Below are 23,445 nucleotides of genomic sequence, written 5' to 3'. Positions count from 1 at the left end.
TTTTGGGGTCTGTGGGGTCTCGGGGGTCCTCATGTCCCATCTTGGGGTCCGTTTTGGGGTCTTTGGGGTCTTTTGGGGTCTGTGGGGTCTGTGGGGTCTCAGGGGTCCTCATGTCCCATCTTGGGGTCCATTTTGGGGTCTGTGGAGTCTGTGGGGTCTTTGGGGTCTCGGGGACCCTCATTTCCCATCTTGGGGTCCATTTTGGGGTCTGTGGGGTCTTTTGGGGTCTGTGGGGTCTCGGGGGTCCTCATGTCCCATCTTGGTGTCCGTTTTGGGGTCTTTGGGGTCCTTTGGGGTCTGTGGGGTCTCGGAGGTCCTCATGTCCCATCTTGGGGTCTGTTTTGGGGTCTTTGGGGTCTTTAGGGTCTCAGGGGTCCTCATGTCCCATCTTGGGGTCTGTTTTGGGGTCTTTGGGGTCTTTAGGGTCTCAGGGGTCCTCATGTCCCATCTTGGGGTCTGTTTTGGGGTCTTTGGGGTCTTTAGGGTCTCAGGGGTCCTCATGTCCCATCTTGGGGTCTGTTTTGGGGTCTTTGGGGTCTTTTGGGGTCTGTGGGGTCTGTGGGGCCCTCATGTCCCATCTTGGTGTCCGTTTTGGGGTCTTTGGGGTCCTTTGGGGTCTGTGGGGTCTCGGGGGTCCTCATGTCCCATCTTGGGGTCTGTTTTGGGGTCTTTGGGGTCTTTAGGGTCTCGGGGGTCCTCATGTCCCATCTTGGGGTCTGTTTTGGGGTCTTTGGGGTCTTCTGGGTTCTTTGGCTCTCCGTGTCCCATCTTGGGGTCTGTTTTGGGGTCTTTGGGGTCCTTGGGGTCTTTTGGGGTCTGTGGGGTCTGTGGGGTCTTTGGGGTCCTCATGTCCCATATTGGGGTCCATCTTGGGGTCTTTGGGGTCTTTTGGGGTCTTTTGGGGTCTGTGGGGTCTCGGGGGTCCTCATGTCCCATCTTGGGGTCCGTTTTGGGGTCTTTGGGGTCTTTTGGGGTCTGTGGGGTCTGTGGGGTCTCAGGGGTCCTCATGTCCCATCTTGGGGTCCATTTTGGGGTCTGTGGAGTCTGTGGGGTCTTTGGGGTCTCGGGGACCCTCATTTCCCATCTTGGGGTCCATTTTGGGGTCTGTGGGGTCTTTTGGGGTCTGTGGGGTCTGTGGGGTCCTCATGTCCATCTTGGGGTCTGTTTTGGGGTCTGTGGGGTTTGTGGGGTCTCGGGGGTCCTCATGTCCCATTTGGGGTCCATTTTGGGGTCTTTGGGGTCTTCTGGGTTCATTGGCTCTCCATGTCCCATCTTGGGGTCTGTTTTGGGGTCTTTGGGGTCTTTTGGGGTCTGTGGGGTCTGTGGGGTCCTCATGTCCCATCTTGGGGGTCCATTTTGGGGTCTTTGGGGTCTGTGGGGTCTGTGGGGTACTCATGTCCATCTTGGGGTCCATTTTGGGGTCTTTGGGGTCTTTTGGGGTCTGTGGGGTCTTCATGTCCCATCTTGGGGTCCATTTTGGGGTCTTTGGGGTCTTTTGGGGTCTGTGGGGTCTGTGGGGTCCTCATGTCCCATCTTGGGGTCTGTTTTGGAGTCTGTGGGGTCTGTGGGGTCTGTGGGGTCTTCATGTCCCATCTTGGGGTCTTTTTTGGGGTCTGGGGGGTCTTTGGGGTCTGTGGGGTCTTCATGTCCCATCTTGGGGTCCATTTTGGGGTCTTTGGGGTCTTCTGGGTTCTTTGGCTCTCCGTGTCCCATCTTGGGGTCTGTTTGGGGTCTGTGGGGTCTTTTGGGGTCTCTGGAGTCTGCAGGGTCTATGGGGTCTGTGGGGTCTGTAGGGACTTTGGGGTCTGTGGGGTCTCGGGGGTCCTCATGTCCCATCTTGGGGTCCATTTTGGGGTCTTTTGGGGTCTGTGGGGTCTGTGGGGTCCTCATGACCCATCTTGGGGTCCATTTTGGGGTCTTTGGGGTCTTTTGGGGTCTGTGGGGTCTTTTGGGGTCTCGGGGGTCCTCACGTCCCATTTGCGGTCCATTTTGGGGTCTGTGGGGTCTTTTGGGGTCTGTGAGCTCTTTGGGGTCCTCATGTCCCATCTTGGGGTCCATTTGGGGGTCTTTGGGGTCTTCTGGGTTCTTTGGCTCTCCATGTCCCATATTGGGGTCTGTTTTGGGGTCTTTGGGGTCTTTGGGGTCCTTTTGGGGTCACTTTTGGGGAGAATTTGGGGCTTCTTGGGTCCCTTTGGGGTCACTACTGGGGTTTTGGGGTCACTTTTGGGGTTCTTAAGTCCCATTTTGGGGTCTATTGGTTCTCTGGTCAGTTTGGGGTGGATCTGTGTGCTTTTGGGGTCACTTTTGGGGAGAATTTGGGCCTTCTGGGTTCACTTTGGGGATTGTTGGGTCCCTTTGGGGTTTTGGGGTCACTTTTGGGGTTCTTAAGTCCCATTTTGGGGTCTTTCAGGGGTCCCTTTTGGTCTCCATGATCAGTTTGGGGTGGATCTGCCTGCTTTTGGGGTCACTTTTGGGGAGAATTCGGGCCTTCTGGGGTCACTTTGGGGATTCTTGGGTCCCTTTGGGGTTTTGGGGTCACTTTTGGGGTTCTTAAGTCCCATTTTGGGGTCTTTCAGGGGTCCCTTTTGGGTCTCCGTGATCAGTTTGGGGTTGATCTGTGTGCTTTTGGGGTCACTTTTGGGGAGAATTTGGGGCCTTCTGGGGTCCTTTTGGGGACCGTTGGGGTCACTACTGGGGTTTTGGGGTCACTTTTGGGGTTTTTAAGTCCCATTTTGGGGTCTTTTGGGTCTCTGGTCATTTTGGGGTGGATCTGTGTGCTTTTGGGGTCACTTTTGGGGAGAATTTGGGCCTTCTGGGGTCACTTTTGGGGTTTTGGGTCCCTTTGGGGACCGTTGGGTCACTACTGGGGTTTTGGGGTCACTTTTGGGGTTCTTACGTCCCATTTTGGGGTCTTTTTGGGGGATCCCTGAGCCCCGCTTTTGCTCACCCTACAGCCGGATGCGGGATCCCCCCTGGCGTGTGAGGAACGTGGGATCTGGTTCCTGGAAGGGGTCGCCACCGGGGGGGGCTGTTCTATGGGGCAGCCCCCCACGTTCACCGCCGTGGCCCCATATGAGCGCTGGATTTATGGGGTGACGCGCGAGGCGTACTTTGCTGAGCTGCCCCCCGACCCCAAAGAGGACGAAGAACCCGAGGATGATTTTTGGGGGGTGCCCCGACCCACAGCGGATCCCAGAATCTGGGGGTCACTCAATGCCACGGAGGATCCCAATGTTGTAGGGTCACCAAAACCCATGGAGGACCCCGATGTTGTAGGGTCACTCAATGCCACGGAGGATCCCAATGTTGTAGGGTCACCAAAACCCATGGAGGATCCTAATGTTGTAGGGTCACCAAAGCCCATGGAGGATGCCAGTGTTGTAGGGTCACCAAAACCAAAACCCATGGAGGATCCCAATGTTGTAGGGTCACTCAATGCCACGGAGGATCCTAATGTTGTAGGGTCACCCAATGCCACGGAGGATCCCAATGTTGTAGGGTCACCAAAACCCATGGAGGATCCCAATGTTGTAGGGTCACCCAAACCCATGGAGGACCCCAATGTTGTAGGGTCACCCAAACCCATGGAGGACCCCAATGTTGTAGGGTCACCCAAACCCATGGAGGACCCGAACGTTGTAGGGTCACCAAAACCCATGGAGGACCCCAACGTTGTAGGGTCACCCAATGCCACGGAGGACCCCAATGTTGTAGGGTCACCAAAACCCATGGAGGATCCTAATGTTGTACGGTCACTCAATGCCACGGAGGACCCCAATGTTGTAGGGTCACCAAAACCCATGGAGGACCCCAACGTTGTAGGGTCACTCAATGCCACGGAGGATCCTAATGTTGTAGGGTCACCAAAACCCATGGAGGATCCTAATGTTGTAGGGTCACCCAATGTCACAGAGGACCCGAACGTTGTAGGGTCACCCAAACCCATGGAGGACCCCGATGTTGTAGGGTCACCCAATGCCACGGAGGATCCCAATGTTTTAGGGTCACCAAAACCCATGGAGGACCCCAACGTTGTAGGGTCACCCAATGTCACAGAGGACCCGAACGTTGTAGGGTCACCCAAACCCATGGAGGACCCCAATGTTGTAGGGTCACCCAAACCCATGGAGGATCCTAATGTTGTAGGGTCACCTAATGTCACAGAGGACCCAAAAATTGTAGGGTCACCCAAACCCATGGAGGACCCCAATGTTGTAGGGTCACTCAATGCCACGGAGGATCCCAACATTGTAGGGTCACCAAAACCCATGGAAGATCCCAGTGTTGTAGGGTCACCAAAACCAAAACCCATGGAGGATCCCAATGTTGTAGGGTCACTCAATGCCACGGAGGATCCTAATGTTGTAGGGTCACCCAATGCCACGGAGGATCCCAATGTTGTAGGGTCACCAAAACCCATGGAGGACCCCAACGTTGTAGGGTCACCCAATGTCACAGAGGACCCGAACGTTGTAGGGTCACCCAAACCCATGGAGGACCCCAATGTTGTAGGGTCACCCAAACCCATGGAGGATCCTAATGTTGTAGGGTCACCTAATGTCACAGAGGACCCAAAAATTGTAGGGTCACCCAAACCCATGGAGGACCCCAATGTTGTAGGGTCACTCAATGCCACGGAGGATCCCAACATTGTAGGGTCACCAAAACCCATGGAAGATCCCAGTGTTGTAGGGTCACCAAAACCAAAACCCATGGAGGATCCCAATGTTGTAGGGTCACTCAATGCCACGGAGGATCCTAATGTTGTAGGGTCACCCAATGCCACGGAGGATCCCAATGTTGTAGGGTCACCAAAACCCATGGAGGACCCCAACGTTGTAGGGTCACCCAATGTCACAGAGGACCCGAACGTTGTAGGGTCACCCAAACCCATGGAGGACCCCAATGTTGTAGGGTCACCCAAACCCATGGAGGATCCTAATGTTGTAGGGTCACCTAATGTCACAGAGGACCCAAAAATTGTAGGGTCACCCAAACCCATGGAGGACCCCAATGTTGTAGGGTCACTCAATGCCACGGAGGATCCCAACATTGTAGGGTCACCAAAACCCATGGAAGATCCCAGTGTTGTAGGGTCACCAAAACCAAAACCCATGGAGGATCCCAATGTTGTAGGGTCACTCAATGCCACGGAGGATCCTAATGTTGTAGGGTCACCCAATGCCACGGAGGATCCCAATGTTGTAGGGTCACCAAAACCCATGGAGGACCCCAACGTTGTAGGGTCACCCAATGTCACAGAGGACCCGAACGTTGTAGGGTCACCCAAACCCATGGAGGACCCCAATGTTGTAGGGTCACCCAAACCCATGGAGGATCCTAATGTTGTAGGGTCACCTAATGTCACAGAGGACCCAAAAATTGTAGGGTCACCCAAACCCATGGAGGACCCCAATGTTGTAGGGTCACTCAATGCCACGGAGGATCCCAACATTGTAGGGTCACCAAAACCCATGGAAGATCCCAGTGTTGTAGGGTCACCAAAACCAAAACCCATGGAGGATCCCAATGTTGTAGGGTCACTCAATGCCACGGAGGATCCTAATGTTGTAGGGTCACCCAATGCCACGGAGGATCCCAATGTTGTAGGGTCACCAAAACCCATGGAGGACCCCAACGTTGTAGGGTCACCCAATGTCACAGAGGACCCGAACGTTGTAGGGTCACCAAAACCCATGGAGGACCCCAACGTTGTAGGGTCACCCAATGTCACAGAGGACCCGAACGTTGTAGGGTCACCCAAACCCATGGAGGACCCCGATGTTGTAGGGTCACCAAAACCCATGGAGGACCCCAATGTTGTAGGGTCACCCAACACCACGGAGGACCCCAACCCCATGGGGGACCCCAATGCTGAAGAATCACCAAACCTTCTGGAGAACCCAAATCCCAAAGAAGACCCCAAACCCATGGGGGACTCCAATTTCACGGAGGACCCCAAACCTATGGAAGACCCCAACTTTGTAGGGTCACCCAAACCCATGGAGGACCCCAATGTTGTAGGGTCACCCAACGCCATGGAAGACCCCAACTTTGTAGGGTCACCAAAACCCACGGATGACTCCAACCCCACAGATGACCTTAATCCCATAGAAGATCCCAAACCCGGGGAGGACCCCCAGACCCGTGTGGGGCTCTGAGGAGGAATGAACCCCTCTTTTTGGGGTCAGTTGTGGGGTGGAGGACACAGCAATAAAGAGGTGATGGTCTGCAGCCCCACAACCCTCTGCCTCTTTTTCAGGAGGGGACAAAAACTATTTGGGGCACTTTTGGGGGTCCTCAGCCCCATGCTGGGGGTCCCCCTCCATTTTGGGGGGTCCTCAGCCCCATTTAGGGCACTTTTTGGGGTCCTCAGTCCCATGTTGGGGTCCCCAGACCCATTTAGGGCACGTTATGGGGTCCCCACCCATTTTGGGGGTCCTCAGCCCCATGTTGGGGTCCCCAGACCCATTTACGGCACATTTGGGGTCCCCCTCCATTCTGGGGGGTCCTCAGCCCCATTTAGGGCACTTTTGGGGGTCCTCAACCCATGTTGGGGTCCCCAGACCCATTTAGGGCACGTTTGGGGGTCCCCCTTCATTCTGGGGGGCCTCAGCCCCATTTAGGGCACATTTGGGGTCCCTCTCCATTCTGGGGGTCCTCAGTCCCATGTTGGGGTCCCCAGACCCATTTTGGGGGTCCCTCTTTATTTTGGGGGGTCCTCAGCCCCATTTAGGGCACTTTTGGGGGTCCTCAGCCTCGTCTTGGGATCCCCAGACCCATTTAGGGCACGTTTGGGGGTCCCCCTTCATTCTGGGGGGCCTCAGCCCCATTTATGGCACTTTTGGGGTCCCCCTCCATTCTGGGGGGTCCTCAGCCCCATTTAGGGCACTTTTGGGGGTCCTCAGCCCCATCTTGGGATCCCCAGACCCATTTAGGGCACGCTTGGGGGTCCCCACCCATTTTGGGGGTCCTCAGCCCCATATTGGGGTCCCCAGACCCATTTAGGGCACGCTTGGGGGTCCCCCTCCATTTTGAGGGGTCCTCAGCCCGATTTAGGGCAATTTTGGGGGTCCTCAGCCCCATCTTGGGATCCCCAGACCCATTTAGGGCACGCTTGGGGGTCCCTCTCCATTCTGGGGGGTCCTCAGCCCCATTTAGGGCACTTTTGGGGGTCCTCAGCCCCATGTTAGGATCCCCAGACCCATTTAGGGCACACTTAGGGGTCCCCATCCATTTTGGGGGGTCCTCAGCCCCATTTAGGGCACTTTTGGGGGTCCTCAGCCCCATCTTGGGATCCTCAGTCCCATTTAGGGCACGCTTGGGGGTCCCCACCCATTTTGGGGGTCCTCAGCCCCATGTTGGGGTCCCCAGACCCATTTTGGGGGTCCCTCTCCATTCTGGGGGGTCCTCAGCCCCATTTAGGGCAATTTTGGGGGTCCTCAGCCCCATCTTGGGATCCCCAGACCCATTTAGGGCACGTTTGGGGGTCCCCCTCCATTCTGGGGGTCCTCAGCCTCATTTTGAGGTCACCCTGACACCCCCCCAAATCCCACCCCACAAAAAATACAAACCCAAAGTCCACCCCAAAAGCTCTAAAATACCCCAAATTTAATCACAACAAGGGGGGAGTGAAAATGAACTCCAACCCCGTCACCCATCACCCTCACGGTAACGGTGACGGACGGACCCCCGGCGCTGCCCCACGGCTGGCTGTACCCCGTGACACCTCAAATGTGGGGTGACAGCGCTGTGGGGTGGAGCGGGGAGCCTGGCTGCCCTACAGGCAACCATTGGGGACGGCGTTTCGGGGGCTCTGGAGGACTCCAACACCGTCACCACAGCGCTGAGGTGTCCTGAAGGCATCTCTGGAGACTGTAGGGGTGTTGGTGGTGTCAGTGAGTCCTCCAACACCATTCCCAGCGCCTGGGAAGGCTCCTCTTTCACCCTGAATGCTGTTGACGAGTCCTCCAACACTGTTTCCGTCACTTTGGGATGTTGTAAAAGCTCCTCTTTCACCCTTAACACTGTTGAGGAGTCCTCCAACACCGTTTCCATTGTGTTGAGGTGTTGCAAAGGCTCCTCTTTTACTCTTAAGGCTGTTGAGTCCTCCAACACCATTTCCATTACCTTGGAAGGCTCCTCTTTCACCCTTAATGCTATCGAGTCCTCCAACACCATTTCCATCGTGTTGGGGTGTTGTAAAGGCTCCTCTTTCACCCTTAACGCTGTCGATGAGTCCTCCAACACCATTTCCATTGCATTGGAAGGCTCCTCTTTCACTCTTAACGCTGTCGATGAGTCCTCCAACACCATTTCCATCGCTTTGGGGTACTGTAAAGGCTCCTCTTTCACCCTTAGCGCTGTCGATGAGTCCTCCAACACCATTTCTATCACGTTTGGGTGTTCTAAAGGCTCCTCTTTCACCCTTAAGGCTGTCGATGAGTCCTCCAACACCATTTCCATTGCCTTGGAAGGCTCCTCTTTCACTCTTAACGCTCTCGAGTCCTCCAACACCACTTCCATCACTTCGGGGTGTTGTAAAGGCTCCTCTTTCACCCTTAATGCTATTGATGACTCCTCCAACACCGTTTCCATCACGTTGAGGGGTTCTGGAACCTCATTCTTCACTTGAAGTGGTGTCGATGAGTTCTCCAACACCATTTCTGCTGCGTCGAGGTGTTGCAGAGGTTCCTCTTCCACCTTTAATGCTGTTGGTGGTGCTAAGGAGTCCTCCAACACCGTTTCCACCACGTTGAGGTGTTCTGGAGCCTCATCCTTCACCTTTACCAGTACTGGTGAGCCCTCCAACGCCACCTCCATCATACTGAGGTGTTCTGGAGCCTCATCTTTCACCTTTAATGGTATCACGGAGTCCTCCAACACCGCTTCCGTTGCACTGAGGTGCTCTGGAGCCTCATCCTTCACCTTTACTGGTGCTGGCGAGTCCTCCAACGCCTCCTCCATCACATTTAAGCGTTTTGGAAGCCTCTCTTCTGCTTGCAGAGGCGTTGATGACGTCAACGAGTCCTCCATCGCGTTGAGGTGCTGCTGTTGAGGCTCCTCCCCCACTTTTAACACCGTTGCTGGCACCGAAGAGTCCTCCAACACCACCCCCACCACCTCCCCCCGTTCCAACACCTCCTTCTCCGCCTGTACCCCATCCAGCTGTCGGTTCTGCTGCCCCACCAGCTGCTCCCGGAGCCGAAACTCCTTGGGACAAATCCCGCACCGCCGCTCGGCGTGAGTCCTCCGATGGTTCTTCAGTGCCATCAGGTTGTAGAAAGCCTTGTGACAGGCGGAACACCGGAACAACCCGGTGGTGTGGCTGTGCCGATGGTTCACCAAACTCCCAGCATGTTTGTAGCTCCGGCCGCACTCCTCGCACCGGAACGGCCGCGTCGATGACTGTTGTTGTTGCACTGCTGGCTGTTGTTGTTGCACTGCTGGCTGTAGCTGCTGCGTTGCTGCCTGTTGCTGCTGCGTTGCTGCCAGTTGCTGCTGCGTTGCTGCCTGTTGCTGCTGCACCACTGACTGTTGCTGCGCCGCTGGCTGCTGCCTGGCCACCGACTGTTGCCTGACCGCCGACTGCTGCCTCGCCGCCGACTGTTGCCTCATTGCCAACTGCTGCCTCCTCCTCCCTTCCTCCTCCTCCTCCTCCACGAACCCGATGGGCGATGGCGACGCTGGGAGCCCAGCCTTACACCGCGGGTGGTTGCGGAGGTGGTTGCGGTAGGCGGCCATGTTGGGGTACCACCGCGCGCACACCATGCACGGGAAAACACCCGTCTGGTGGGTCTGCCGATGGTTCACCAAACTCCCCCCGTGCCGATAGGTCTTCCCACACACGCTACAGGCGTACGGACGCCGTTCCGGTGACGCCGGTACCGACACCGACTGTTGTTGAGCCCGGTGACGCCGGCAGTGCTCCCGGAGGGCTTCCATGTTGTCGAAGGGCTGCCCGCAAGACCCGCAGATGTGGGATGGGGGGGGGTCCTCCGAATGCCCTGCGGACCCTCCCGCTTCCATGGCGCTCCCACCGCCTCCGACTGCTGCCAACAACGTCACAACCGTTGCCACTGGATCCCCAACAGGATCCCATCACAATAAAATCACAGCCATTCTCACTGGATCCCCAACAGGATCCCACCACAACCACAACAACATCACAACCGTTCTCATGGCATCCCCAACAGGATCCCATCACAACCACAACAGGATCCCATCACAACCACAATATCGCAACCGTTCCCACTGGATTCCCAACAGGATCCCACCACAACCACAATAAAATCACAACCATCCCCAACAGGATCCCAGCACAACCACAACAACGTCACAACCGTTCCTAACAGGATCCCATCACAACCACACCAAAATCACAGCCATTCCCACTGGATCCCCAACAGGATCCCACCACAACCACAACAACGTCACAAACGTTCCCAACAGAATCCCATCACAACCACAACAACGTCACAACTGCTCCCAACAGGATCCCATCACAACCACAACAACATCACAACCATTCCCAACAGGATCCCATCACAACCACACCAAAATCACAGCCATTCCCACTGGATCCCCAACAGGATCCCATCACAACCACAACAACGTCACAACCATTCTCACCGGATCCCCAACAGGATCCCACCACAACCACAACAACGTCACAACCATTCCCAACAGGATCCCATCACAACCACACCAAAATCACAGCCATTCCCACTGGATCCCCAACAGGATCCCACCACAACCACAACAACGTCACAAACGTTCCCAACAGAATCCCATCACAACCACAACAACGTCACAACTGCTCCCAACAGGATCCCATCACAACCACAACAACATCACAACCATTCCCAACAGGATCCCATCACAACCACACCAAAATCACAGCCATTCCCACTGGATCCCCAACAGGATCCCATCACAACCACAACAACGTCACAACCATTCTCACCGGATCCCAAACAGGATCCCACCACAACCACAACAACGTCACAACCATTCCCAACAGGATCCCATCACAACCACACCAAAATCACAGCCATTCCCACTGGATCCCCAACAGGATCCCACCACAACCACAACAACGTCACAAACGTTCCCAACAGAATCCCATCACAACCACAACAACGTCACAACTGCTCCCAACAGGATCCCATCACAACCACAACAACATCACAACCATTCCCAACAGGATCCCATCACAACCACACCAAAATCACAGCCATTCCCACTGGATCCCCAACAGGATCCCATCACAACCACAACAAATTCCCACTACATTCCCACCGTTTTTGCCCATTTCTGTGCCATTCTCACCCCATTTTCCCACCCCAATGCCACTCCCATTGTTTTCCATGCCATTCCCACTGCCTTCCACGCCAACCCCATTGCTTCCCATACCATTCCCACCTCATTTTCCCACCCCAAAGCCATTCCCACTGCTTCCCATGCCATTCCCATTCCTTTCCCATGCCATTCCCACCCCATTTTCCCACCCCAATGCCATTCCCACTGCCTTCCACGCCAACCCCATTGCTTCCCATACCACCCCCATCCCATTTTCCCACCCCAAAGCCATTCCCACTTCCTTCCATCCCAATCCCATCCCTTCCCCTTCCACTCCCACCCCATTTTCCCACCCCAATGCCATTCCCACTGCCTTCCACCCCAACCCCATTGCTTCCCCTTCCATTCCCACCCCATTTCCCACCCCAATTCCATTCCCATTGCTTCCCATACCATTCCCACCCCACTTTCCCACCCCATTTTCCCACCCCAATGCCATTCCCACTGCTTCCCACGCCACCCCCATCCATTTCCACGCCAACCCCATCCCTTCCCCTACCACCCCCACCCCATTTTCCCACCCCAAAGCCATTCCCACTTCCTTCCATCCCAATCCCATCCCTTCCCCTTCCACTCCCACCCCATTTTCCCACCCCAATGCCATTCCCACTGCCTTCCACCCCAACCCCATTGCTTCCCCTTCCATTCCCACCCCATTTCCCACCCCAATTCCATTCCCATCCCTTCCCATACCATTCCCACCCCACTTTCCCACCCCATTTTCCCACCCCAATGCCATTCCTACTGCTTCCCACACCATCTCCATCCATTTCCACGCCAAACCCATCCCTTCCCCTACCACCCCCACCCCATTTTCCCACCCCAATGCCATTCCCACTGCCTTCCACGCCATCCCCATCCATTTCCACGCCAACCCCATCCCTTCTCCTACCACCCCCACCCCATTTCCCACCCCAATGCCATTCCCGCTGCTTCCCATACCATTCCCACCTCATTTTCCCACCCCAATGCCATTCTCACTGCCTTCCATCCCAATCCCATCCCTTCCTCTTCCATTCCCACCCCATTTTCCCACCCCAAAGCCATTCCCATTGCTTCCCACACCATCCCCATCCCTTCCCACACCATTCCCACCCCATTTCCCACCCCAATGCCATTCCCACTGCCTTCCACGCCAATCCCATTGCTTCCCATACTATTCCCATTGCTTCCCATGCCATTCCCATTCCTTTTCCATGCCATCCCCACCCCATTTTCCCACCCCAAAGCCATTCCCACTGCTTCCCACGCCACCCCCATCCATTTCCACGCCAACCCCATCCCTTCCCCTACCACCCCCACCCCATTTCCCACCCCAAAGCCATTCCCACTGCCTTCCATCCCAACCCCATTGCTTCCCCTTCCGTTCCCACCCCATTTTCCCACCCCAATGCCATTCCCATCGCTTCCCATACTCTTCCCACCCCATTTTCCCACCCCAATGCCATTCCCACTGCTTCCCACGCCACCCCCATCCATTTCCACGCCAACCCCATCCCTTCCCATACCACCCCCACCCCATTTCCCACCCCAATGCCATTCCCACTGCCTTCCACGCCAATCCCGTTGCTTCCCATACTATTCCCATTGCTTCCCATGCCATTCCCATTCCTTTTCCATGCCATCCCCACCCCATTTTCCCACCCCAATGCCATTCCCACTGCTTCCCACGCCACCCCCATCCATCTCCACGCCAACCCCATCCCTTCCCCTACCACCCCCACCCCATTTCCCACCCCAAAGCCATTCCCACTGCCTTCCACCCCAACCCCATTGCTTCCCCTTCCATTCCCACCCCATTTCCCACCCCAATTCCATTCCCATTGCTTCCCATACCATTCCCACCCCACTTTCCCACCCCATTTTCCCACCCCAAAGCCATTCCCACTGCTTCCCACGCCACCCCCATCCATTTCCACGCCAACCCCATCCCTTCCCCTACCACCCCCACCCCATTTCCCACCCCAAAGCCATTCCCACTGCCTTCCATCCCAACCCCATTGCTTCCCCTTCCATTCCCACCCCATTTTCCCACCCCAATGCCATTCCTACTGCTTCCCACGCCACCCCCATCCCTTCCCCTTCCATTCCCATCCCATTTCCCACCCCAATTCCATTCCCATTGCTTCCCATGCTATTCCCACCCCATTTTCACACCCCAATGCCATTCCCATCGCTTCCCACGCCACCCCCATCCATCTCCACGCCAACCCCATCCCTTCCCACTCCCCCCACCCCGACGCCCCCCGCCCCGTTTCCCCCCACCCCTCCCCACATCCCACCGTCCCTCGCCGTCCGTCCTTCCTCCTCCTCCTCCTCTTCTTCCTCCTCCTCCTCCTCCTCCTCCTGGTCACCTCCACGTCCCGCCGCCGCCGCCGCCGCCGCTCCTCCTTCCTCCAGGCACATCACGCAGGGGGGATCCCCCCCCGAAACCCCCGCGTCCCTCGGCCGATGGAAACGCCTGCACCTCCTGCCGTGCCTCCTGAGATGCCCTTTGAGGGCAGCCAGGTTAGAAAAACGTTTGGGGCAAAGCTGACAACCGAAATCACCCGTTTGATGAGTCCTGCGATGGTTGATGAGGCTGCCGGAATGGAGGTAAGCCTTGCCGCAAACCTCGCAGCCGTAAAGGCGTTCGGTGGCCACGGGAGGACGGGGGTTGGAAGGACGGCGGCGGTGAAGCCTGGCGTGATTTCGGAGAGCCATGAGGTTGGGAAATGATTTGGGGCAAGAAGGGCAGGAAAAAATGCCGGGTCGATGAGTATGGCGATGGTTGGCCAGGCTGCCGCGGTGACGGTAACGGCGGCCGCAGTCGGCGCAGGAGAAGGAGGTGCAGGGGGAGGCTGCCATGGTTGGGGGGGTTTATAGGGGGTTTAGGGGGGGGTTATGGGGGTAAATGGGGGGTAATGGGGGGAGATTGGGGGATTATGGGGGTAAATGGGGGGAGATTGGGGGTTTATAGGGAGAGATGGGGGAAATGGGGAATAATGGGGGGAGATTGGGGGTTTATGGGGGTAAATGGGGGGAGATTGGGGGTTTATGGGGGTAAATGGGGGGAGATTGGGGGTTTGTAGGGGGGTTATGGGGGTAAATGGGGGGTTACGGGGGGAGATTTGGGGATTATGGGGGTAAATGGGGGGAGATTGGGGGTTTATAGGGAGAGATGGGGGGAAATGGGGGATAATGGGGGGAGATTGGGGGTTTGTAGGGGGGTTATGGGGGTAAATGGGGGGAGATTGGGGGTTTGTAGGGGGGTTATGGGGGATAATGGAGGGAGATTGGGGGTTTGTAGGGGGGTTATGGGGGGAGATTGGGGGTTTATGGGGAGAGATAGGGGGAAATGGGGGATAACGGGGGGAGATTGGGGGTTTGTAGGGGGGTTATGGGGCTAAATGGGGGGTGATGGGGGGAGATTGGGGGATTATGGGGGTAAATAGGGGGAGATTGGGGGTTTGTAGGGAGAGATAGGGGGAAATGGGGGATAATGGGGGCAGATTGGGGGTTTGTAGGGGGGTAATGGGGGTAAATGGGGGGTAATGGGGGGAGATTGGGGGTTTATGGGGGTAAATGGGGGGAGATTGGGGGTTTATGGGGGGGTTATGGGGGTAAATGGGGGGTTATGGGGGGAGATTGGGGGTTTATGGGGGTAAATGGGGGGTGATGGGGGGATTATGGGGGTAAATCAGGGGGTTTATGGGGGTAAATGGGGTTAATGGGGGGATTATGGGGGAGATGGGGGTTTATGAGGGGATTATGGGGGTAAAAAGGGGGTAAAAAGGGGGAGATGGGGGTTTATAGGGAGTTTAGGGGGGCTATGGGGTTAAATGGGGGATAATGGGGGGATTATGGGGCTAAGAGAAGGGTTTATGGGGGGATTATGGGGTTAAATGGGGGGTGATGGGGGGAAATGGGGGGTGATGGGGGAGGTGGGGGTTTATAGGGGGATTATGGAGGTAAATAGGGTTTATAGGGCGTTTAAGGGGGTAAATGGGAGCTGATGGGGGGAAATGGGGGGAGATGGGTGGGTTTATAAGGGGGATAATGGGGAAATTATGGGGGTAATGGGGGGTTTGTGGGAGTGAATGGGGGATAATGGGGGGTTAATGGGGGGTTAATGGGGGATTATGGGGGTAATGGGGGGAGATGGGGGGAATTGGGGGGTTTGTGGGGGGATTATGGGGGTAAATGGGGGGTTTATGGGGGGTTAATGGGGGGATTATGGGGGTAATGGGGGATAATGGGGGGGTTATGGGGGGTTTGTGGGGGGATTATGGGGGTAATGGGGGGAGTATGGGGGATTTATGGGGAAAAATGGGGAGATTATAGGGGTAATGGGGGGAGATGGGGGGAAATAGGGGGATAATGGGGGATTATGGGGGTAATGGGGGGAGTATGGGGGATTTATGGGGAAAAATGGGGGGATTATAGGGGTAATGGGGGGAGATGGGGGGAAATGGGGGGATAATGGGGGGTTTATGGGGGGGATAATGGGGGATTATGGGGGTAATGGGGGTAATGGGGGATAATGGGGGGGTTAATAGGGGATTATGGGGGTAATTGGGGGATTATGGGGGATTTATGGGGAAAAATGGGGGGATTATGGGGGTAAATGGGGGGAGATGGGGGAAATAGGGGGATAATGGGGGGATTATGGGGGTAAATGGGGGGTTTATGGGCGGGATAATGAGGGATTATGGGGGTAATGGGGGGAGATGGGTGGAATTGGGGGACAATGGGGGATTATGGGGGGAGATGGGGGGTAATGGGGGGAATTGGGGGATTATGGGGGATTTATGGGGGAAATGGGGGGGATTATGGGGGAATATGGGGGAGATGGGGGGTAATGGGGGGAGATGGGGGGGGGATAATAGGGGAAAATGGGGGCTTTTGGTGTCCTGGGGGGGGGAATAAAGGGGGGTAATGGGGGGATTATGGGGGGGGGGGAAAGGGGGGGTTTGTGGGGGGGAGATGGGGGTAAATGGGGGGATAATGGGGGGGGGGGGGGTTTGGTGCCCTGGGGGGGGGGATAACGGGGGGCAATGGGGGGCAATGGGGTGGTTTTGGAATCCTGGGGGGGGGGGGGGAAAGGGGGGGGCGGGGTGCTGGGGAAATAATGGGGGGGGAAGAAAAAAGGGGGGGGAAATTAACGAAGGGCTCCTTAATTAAGGATACGGGGGGGGGGAGAACAGACCCATCGGCACCCCCTAATTAACAAAGACCCCCCCCCTCCCTTAATTAGGGATAAAGCGGACCGGCAGCCCCCCGTAAGACCCCCCCCCCCAACCAAACAGCCCCCCCCCCCCAATTAATTCCCCTAATTAAAAACGCGACCCCCCCCCAAATTAACCAACCCCCCCCCCCCAATTAACAGAAACCCCCTTAATTAGTGCAGGGGCGCTGATGAGGCCCCCATTGAACCCCGGCTTTTTACAGAGGGGGGGGGTCCCCAACCTCCCCCCCCCCACCCCCCCCTCTTCCGTAGCTCCGCCCCTTTTCTCCTTATAAGGAGCGAACCCCCAAACCTCCCTCCCCCCCTCCCCCACCCGCACCTCCTTTTGTTGCGGGGAGACCGGAAGTCCGCCGTCGCCCCGCCCCTTCCGCTCGCTTTAAGCCCCGCCCACCTCCGGAAAGCCCCGCCCACCCCGCGGTCCTAGCGCGAGCCCCGAGCGGAGCCCCCCCAAAGGTAAGGGCCCGGAAGAACCCCCCCCCCCAAAAACGGGGGGGCATTGCAAAAACGCGACCCCCCCCCGCATCCCTACCGCCATCCCGTCATACACCGCAGCCCCCCCCTCATTGCACGGCCCTTCCCGCGGCGCGCCGCCCCCCCCCCGAATTGCACGAGCCCCCCGAATTTGCAACCCCAGTGCGGCTGCGTTGCAAAAACGCGACCCCCCTCCGCGCCCCCCCCTCCGCCCCTTAATGCACCGCCGCCCCCCCCTCATTGCACGGCTCTTCCCGCGTCTCGCCGCCCCCCCCCCGAATTGCACGAGCCCCCCGAATTTGCAACCCCGCTGTGGCTGCTTTGCAAAAACGCGACCCCCCCCCGCGGTGACACCTCGCTATCGCGATACCCCTCCCCCCCCCCGCCCCAATTGCACGGCCCTTCCCGTGGGTCTCTGCCCCCCCCCCCTCAAATTGCACGAGCCCCCCCCCCCCACCCATGTTTGCAACCCCCCACCTCGGTGCACTGCAAAAACGCGCCCCCCCCCCCCCCACCTCGCCCCCCCCGTCCCATGATGCATTGCAACCCCCCCCCCCCCCCCATTGCACGGCTCTTCCCATGGTGCATCACATCTCCCCCCCCCCCCCCCGGAATTGCAAATCTCCCCCTCACCCCCAAAATTGGTGGCAGCCTTTCCCATCATGCATTGCGACCCCCTCCCCCCCCCCCCAAAAAAAAAAGTAATTGCAAAATCCCAACATTGCATCTGTCCCCCCCCCCATTGCATCTCTTCCCATGATGCATTGCAACCCGCCCCAAAATTGCATCCCCCCCAATGCAAAATTGCAACCTCCTCCATAATTGCAACCCCCCCCCAAAATGATTGCAAGATTGCATTGCAAACCCCCCATAACTGCACCCCTCTCATAATTGCAACCCCCCCATAATTGCAACCCCCCCCCAATGATTGCAAGACTGCATTGCAACCCCCCCACCATAATTGCACCACCCTCCCGCTGCAGAATTGCACCCCCCGTTGCAAATTTGCATTGCACCCCCCCCCAAAATTGCACCACCCCCGCGTTGCAAAATCGCATTGCAGCCCCCCCCCAAACTTGCACCACCCCCCCGTTGCAAATCTGCATTGCAACCCCCCCAAAATTGCACTGCCCCCCCATTGCAAAATTGCATTGCAGTCTCCCCCCCGTTGCAAATTTGCATTGCACCCCCCCCAAAATTTCACCACCCCCTCTTGCAAAATTGCATTGCATTCCCCCCCCCAAACTTGCACCACCCCCCGTTGCAAATTTGTATTGCACGCCCCCAAAATTACACTGCCCCCCCTTGCAAAATTGCATCGCAGCCCCCCCCACAAACTTGCACCACCCCCCTGTTGCAAATTTGCATTGCAACCCCCCCAAAATTGCACCACCCCCTCTTGCAAAATTGCATCGCAGCCCCCCCCTAAACTTGCACCACCCCCCCGTTGCAAATTTGCATTGCAACCCCCCCAAAATTACACTGGCCCCCATTGCAAAATTGCATCGCAGTCTCCACCCCCATTGCAAATTTGCATTGCAACCCCCCCAAACTTGCACCACCCCCCCGTTGCAAATTTGCATTGCAACCCCCCAAAATTACACTGCCCCCCATTGCAAAATTGCATCACAGTCCCCCCCCCCAAAATCGCACCACCCCCCATTGCAAATTTGCATTGCAATCCCCCCAAACATGCACTGCCCCCCCATTGCAAAATTGCATCGCAGCCCCCCCCCAAACTTGCACCACCCCATTGCAAATTTGCATTGCAGTCCCCCCCCGTTGCAAATTTGCTTTGCACCCCCCCCAAAATTACACTGCCCCCCGTTGCAAAATTGCATCGCAGCCCCCCCCCCCATACTTGCACCACCCCCTGTTGCAAATTTGCATTGCAACCCCCCCAAAATTGCACTGCCCCCCCGTTCAAAATTGCATTGCAGTCTCCCCCCTCATTGCAAATTTGCATTGCAACCCCCACAAACTTGCACCACCCCCCCATTGCAAATTTGCATTGCAACCCCCCCAAAATTACACTGCCCCTCCATTGCAAATTTGCATCGCAACCCCCCCCCCAAACTTGCACCACCCCCCGTTGCAAATTTGCATTGCAACCCCCCCAAAATTGCACTGCCCCCCATTGCAAAATTGCATTGCAGTCTCCCCCCCTGTTGCAAATTTGCATTGCAACCCCCCCAAAATTGCACTGCCCCCCCATTGCAAAATTGCATTGCAGCCCCCCCCCAAACTTGCACCACCCCCCGTTGCAAATTTGCATTGCAGCCCCCCCCAAACTTGCACCCCCCCCCCATTGCAAATTTGCATCGCAGTCTCCCCCCCCGTTGCAAATTTGCATTGCAACCCCCCCAAAATTTCACCACCCCCTCTTGCAAAATTGCATCGCAGTCCCCCCCCAAACTTGCACCACCCCCCCATTGCAAATTTGCATTGCAACCCCCCCCAAAATCTCACCACCTCCCCACTGCAGAATTGCACCCCCCCATAAATGGTTGCAAATTTGCATTGCAGTCTCCCCTAAAATTGCACCCCCCCCCCCCCGTTGCAAATTGCAAAATCGTGCGGTTCCCCCCTCCCCGAATTGCATCCCTCTGGGTGCAGATTGGGGTCAAACGGTGCAGAATTGGTGCAAACGGGCGCTGTGTCTGCAGGGGGCCATGGAGGAGCAGCGCCAGGAGGGTCCCGGCGGAGGGGGCCACCAAGATGGCGTCCGTGGTGGCCACCAAGTGGTCATCCTTAGGGACAAGCAAGATGGCGGCCATGGGGACAAACAAGATGGCGGCCGTAGGGACAAACAAGATGGCGGCCTCCGAGACGTCGGTCACAGGGACAACCAAGATGGCGGCCGTCAAGATGGCGGCCGTGGGGACGAACAAGATGGCGGCCATCAAGATGGCGGCCACATGGTCAACCAAGATGGCGGCCACGGTGGTCATCAAGATGGCGGCCATAGGGACAAACGAGAGGGTGGCCACCAAGATGGCGGCCATAGGGACAACCAAGATGGTGGCCGTGGCCACAGCGTTACCCATGGTGGCCACCAAGACGGCACCCACAGAGACAACCAAAATGGCGGCCATGTTGGCCACCACAACATCGCCCATGGCCACGATGTCACCCACAGTGGCCACCAAGAGGACGTATATGGTGGCCACCAAGATGGCGGCCACCAGGAGGACCACGACGTCACCCATGGCCACGATGTCACCCATGGGAGCCCCCGGAAGGACTACCATGGCGGCCGCCAAGGTGGCCACCACGATGGCGACAACCAAGACGGTGGCCACGATGGCCGCCAAGACGCTGGCTGTACTGACAACCAAGATGGCGGCCACGGCCATGATGTCACCCATGGGTGCCACCAGGAGGAAACCTATGGGGTGCCACCGCCCTACAAGAAGCCACGGCGCTGCCACCGCTGTCCCACCGCCGTGTCACCCGGTGTCACCGCCACCAGCTCCCGCTGCAGGTCCTCCAGTGGCACCTCCACCATTGGTGTCACCTCCACCGGTGTCACCCCAACCATCGCTGTCACCTCCAGCGGTGTCACCCATACCATTGGTGTCACCACCATTGGTGTCACCCCAACCAATGTCACCTACACCGGTGTCACCCCAACTGTTGGTGTCACCCCAACCAACGTCACCTCCACCGGTGTCACCCCAACCATCGCTGTCACCTCCAGCGGTGTCACCCATACCATTGGTGTCACCACCATTGGTGTCACCCCAACCAATGTCACCTACACCGGTGTCACCCCAACTGTTGGTGTCACCCCAACCAACGTCACCTCCACCGGTGTCACCCCAACCATCGGTGTCACCTCCACTGGTGTCACCCGAACCAATGTCACCTCGATTGGTGTCACCCCAACCAACGTCACCTCCATTGGTGTCACCCCAACCGACGTCACCTCCATCGGTGTCACCCCAACCATTGGTGTCACCTCCACCAACGTCACCTCCACCACCAGTGTCATCTCCACCAGTGTCACCTCCACTGGTGTCACCCCAACCATTGGTGTCACCTCCACCGGTGTCACCTCCACCAGGTCCAGAGGTTCCACCATCACCACGTCCATCTCCGATGCCACCGGAGCAGCTGTGGACGTCACCTCCAGAACACCCAAACTTGTCACCGTCACCAGGTCCAGAGGTGCCACCACCACCACCCGTTCCCGAGGTGTCACCGTCACCCGGTCCCGAGGTGCCACCACCACCAGGGCTGTGTCCAAAGCCACCGGAGATGCCACCACCATGATGGACACCTCCGGAACGGTGACAACCACCGGAGGTACCGCGGTTGTGATGGACGCCTCCAAAAGCACCGTCGGAGCTGTCACGGCCACCAGAGGTGCCACCACCAGAGGTGCCACCACCAGAGTTGCCATGAGCCTGGTGACAACCACCAAAGGTACAACCAGCAGAGGTACCGCCGGAGACGTCACCAAAGGTATCACCACCAGATCTACAACCACCAGATCTACAACCACCAGATCTACAGGCACCAGATCTACAGCCACCAGAGCTGCCACCACCAGAGGTGCAACCACCAGAGCTACAACCGTGAGGGACATCAGGCGGGTGACAACCACCAGAGGTACAACCGGCGGTGCCACTGGAGATGACACCGGTGGTACCATCAGATGTAGTGTTGGGGGTACCATCAAAAGAACCATTGGAGAAACCATCAGAGGAACCATCGGAGGAACCGTTGGAGAAACCATCAGAGGAACCATGGGAGGAACCACCAGAGGAACCATGGGAGAAACCATCGGAGGAACCACCAGAGGAACCATCAGAGGAACCATCAGAAACACCACTGGCGATGACACCGGAGGTACAGTCGGACGTAGCGTTGGAGAAACCATCGGAGGAACCGGTGGAGATACCATCAGAGGAACCATCAGACGTACCCTGGGAGATACCATCAGAAGAACCACCGGAAACACCGTTAGAGGAACCATCAGCCGTACCACTGGAGCTCCCACCGGATGTACCATCGGAAGTACCACCAGAGGAACCACCGGAGCCTCACCTGACGGCACAACCGGTGTCGATACCACCGGAGATGATACCACCACCACCAACGGTGCCCGCGGTCACCCCAAACCCCCCTCAGACCCCACCACCACCCCTCCGGCTGACCCCAAACCCTCCCCAGGCCCCGCCATCACCGCCAACAGTCCACCCAGCACCCGTGGTGACCCCAAACCCCCCCCAGACCCCCCTCCTACCTCCCCAAGTCACCCCAAACCCCCCCCGGACCCCAACATCACCCCTCTGGCTGAGCCCAACCCCCCCCTAGACCCCACCACCACCACCCATGGTGACCCCAAACCCACATCAGACACCCCCACCGCCTCTCCAGGTCACCCCAAACCCCCCTTACACCCCCCCACCACCCATGATGATCCCAAACCAACCCCAGACCCCACCACCACCTCTCTGGCTGACCCCAAACCCCCTCTAGACCCCACCACCACCACCCATAGTGACCCCAAATCCCACCCAGACCCCCTCATCACCCTTCCAAGCGACCCCAAAGCCCCCTTATACCCCCCCCCCACCCTTCCAGCTGACCCCAACCCCCCCCCAGACCCCCTAGATCCTATCACCACCACCTATAGTGACCCCAAACCCCCCCTAGACCCCACCACCACCACCCATAGTGACCCCAAACCCCCCCTGGACCCCACCATCACCCCCCATAGTGACCCCAAATCCCCTCTAGACCCCACCACCACCACCCATAGCGACCCCAAACCCCCCCTAGACCCCCCCACCACCCTCCATAGTGACCCCAAACCCCCTCCAGACCCCCTAGACCCCCTCACCACCCTTCCAGCTGACCCCAAATCCCCCTTAGACCCCACCACCACCCCCCATAACAACCCCAAACCCCCCCTAAACCCCCTCACCACCCTTCCAGCTGACCCCAAATCCCCCCTAGACCCCCTCACCACCCCCCATAGTGACCCCAAACCCCCCCCAGACCCCCTAGATCCCACCACCACCTCCGATAGCGACCCCAAACCCCCCCTAAACCCCCTCACCACCCTTCCAGCTGACCCCAAATCCCCCCTAGACCCCCTCACCACCCCCCATAGTGACCCCAAACCCCCCCCAGACCCCCTAGATCCCACCACCACCTCCCATAGCGACCCCAAACCCCCCCTAAACCCCCTCACCACCCTTCCAGCTGACCCCAAACCCCCCCTAGACCCCCTCACCACCCCCCATAGTGACCCCAAACCCCCCCCAGACCCCCTAGATCCCACCACCACCTCCCATAGCGACCCCAAACCCCCCCTAAACCCCCTCACCACCCTTCCAGCTGACCCCAAACCCCCCCTAGACCCCCTCACCACC

The 23,445-nt window shown here is 57.6% G+C and overlaps 3 protein-coding genes across 5 annotated transcripts in view; 2 read left to right on the top strand and 1 right to left on the bottom strand.

The window, feature by feature from the left end:
• LOC149913221 (uncharacterized) overlaps positions 1 to 6,278 on the top strand; it is a 41,634-nt gene extending 35,356 nt beyond the window's left edge. The window contains 2 exon segments of the mRNA XM_090130394.1: positions 2,955 to 6,137; positions 6,139 to 6,278. Of these exon segments, the coding sequence (XP_089986520.1) occupies positions 2,955 to 6,137; positions 6,139 to 6,171 (3,216 nt within the window). The 3' untranslated portion in view covers positions 6,172 to 6,278.
• A 1,316-nt stretch (positions 6,279 to 7,594) lies between these two features.
• ZNF646 (zinc finger protein 646) lies at positions 7,595 to 14,252 on the bottom strand. Of its 3 annotated transcripts, none has more exons than XM_090130426.1 (2): positions 13,644 to 14,252; positions 7,595 to 10,079 (listed from the first exon to the last, which is right to left on the bottom strand). In XM_090130426.1, the coding sequence occupies exons 1-2, from the start codon at positions 14,206 to 14,208 to the stop codon at positions 7,654 to 7,656; spliced, it is 2,991 nt and encodes a 996-aa protein (XP_089986552.1). In that variant the 5' UTR covers positions 14,209 to 14,252; the 3' UTR covers positions 7,595 to 7,653. The 3 variants fall into 3 exon arrangements, with proteins under 3 accessions (XP_089986552.1, XP_089986553.1, XP_089986554.1); XM_090130427.1 differs by having other exon boundaries at positions 7,595 to 10,052; positions 13,644 to 14,251; XM_090130428.1 differs by having other exon boundaries at positions 7,595 to 10,049; positions 13,644 to 14,251.
• Positions 14,253 to 16,913: 2,661 nt separating this feature from the next.
• On the top strand, positions 16,914 to 22,900 carry LOC149913219 (uncharacterized). The gene is made up of 3 exons (XM_090130323.1): positions 16,914 to 17,041; positions 19,726 to 22,702; positions 22,872 to 22,900. The coding sequence occupies exons 2-3, from the start codon at positions 19,732 to 19,734 to the stop codon at positions 22,898 to 22,900; spliced, it is 3,000 nt and encodes a 999-aa protein (XP_089986449.1). The 5' UTR covers positions 16,914 to 17,041; positions 19,726 to 19,731.
• The last annotated feature ends 545 nt before the right edge of the window (positions 22,901 to 23,445 follow it).

This window comes from Phasianus colchicus, chromosome 40, assembly GCF_987193195.1.
Source record: "Phasianus colchicus chromosome 40, bPhaCol1.hap1.1, whole genome shotgun sequence".
NCBI classification, from domain to species: Eukaryota; Metazoa; Chordata; class Aves; order Galliformes; family Phasianidae; genus Phasianus; species Phasianus colchicus.
This window is presented reverse-complemented; position numbering and strand designations above follow the sequence as displayed.

Bases quoted from the DNA above. Each gene is read 5' to 3' on its own strand.
- ZNF646 (XM_090130426.1), bottom strand. From the start codon at position 14,208: ATGGCAGCCTCCCCCTGCACCTCCTTCTCCTGCGCCGACTGCGGCCGC. The intron at 10,080-13,643 runs GTGGGATGTGGG...TTGGGGATCCAG, and splicing joins AGGACGGACGGCGAGGGACG to TGGCAACGGTTGTGACGTTG.
- LOC149913219 (XM_090130323.1), top strand. From the start codon at position 19,732: ATGGAGGAGCAGCGCCAGGAGGGTCCCGGCGGAGGGGGCCACCAAGAT. The intron at 22,703-22,871 runs GTGACCCCAAAC...CACCCTCCATAG, and splicing joins TCCTATCACCACCACCTATA to TGACCCCAAACCCCCTCCAG.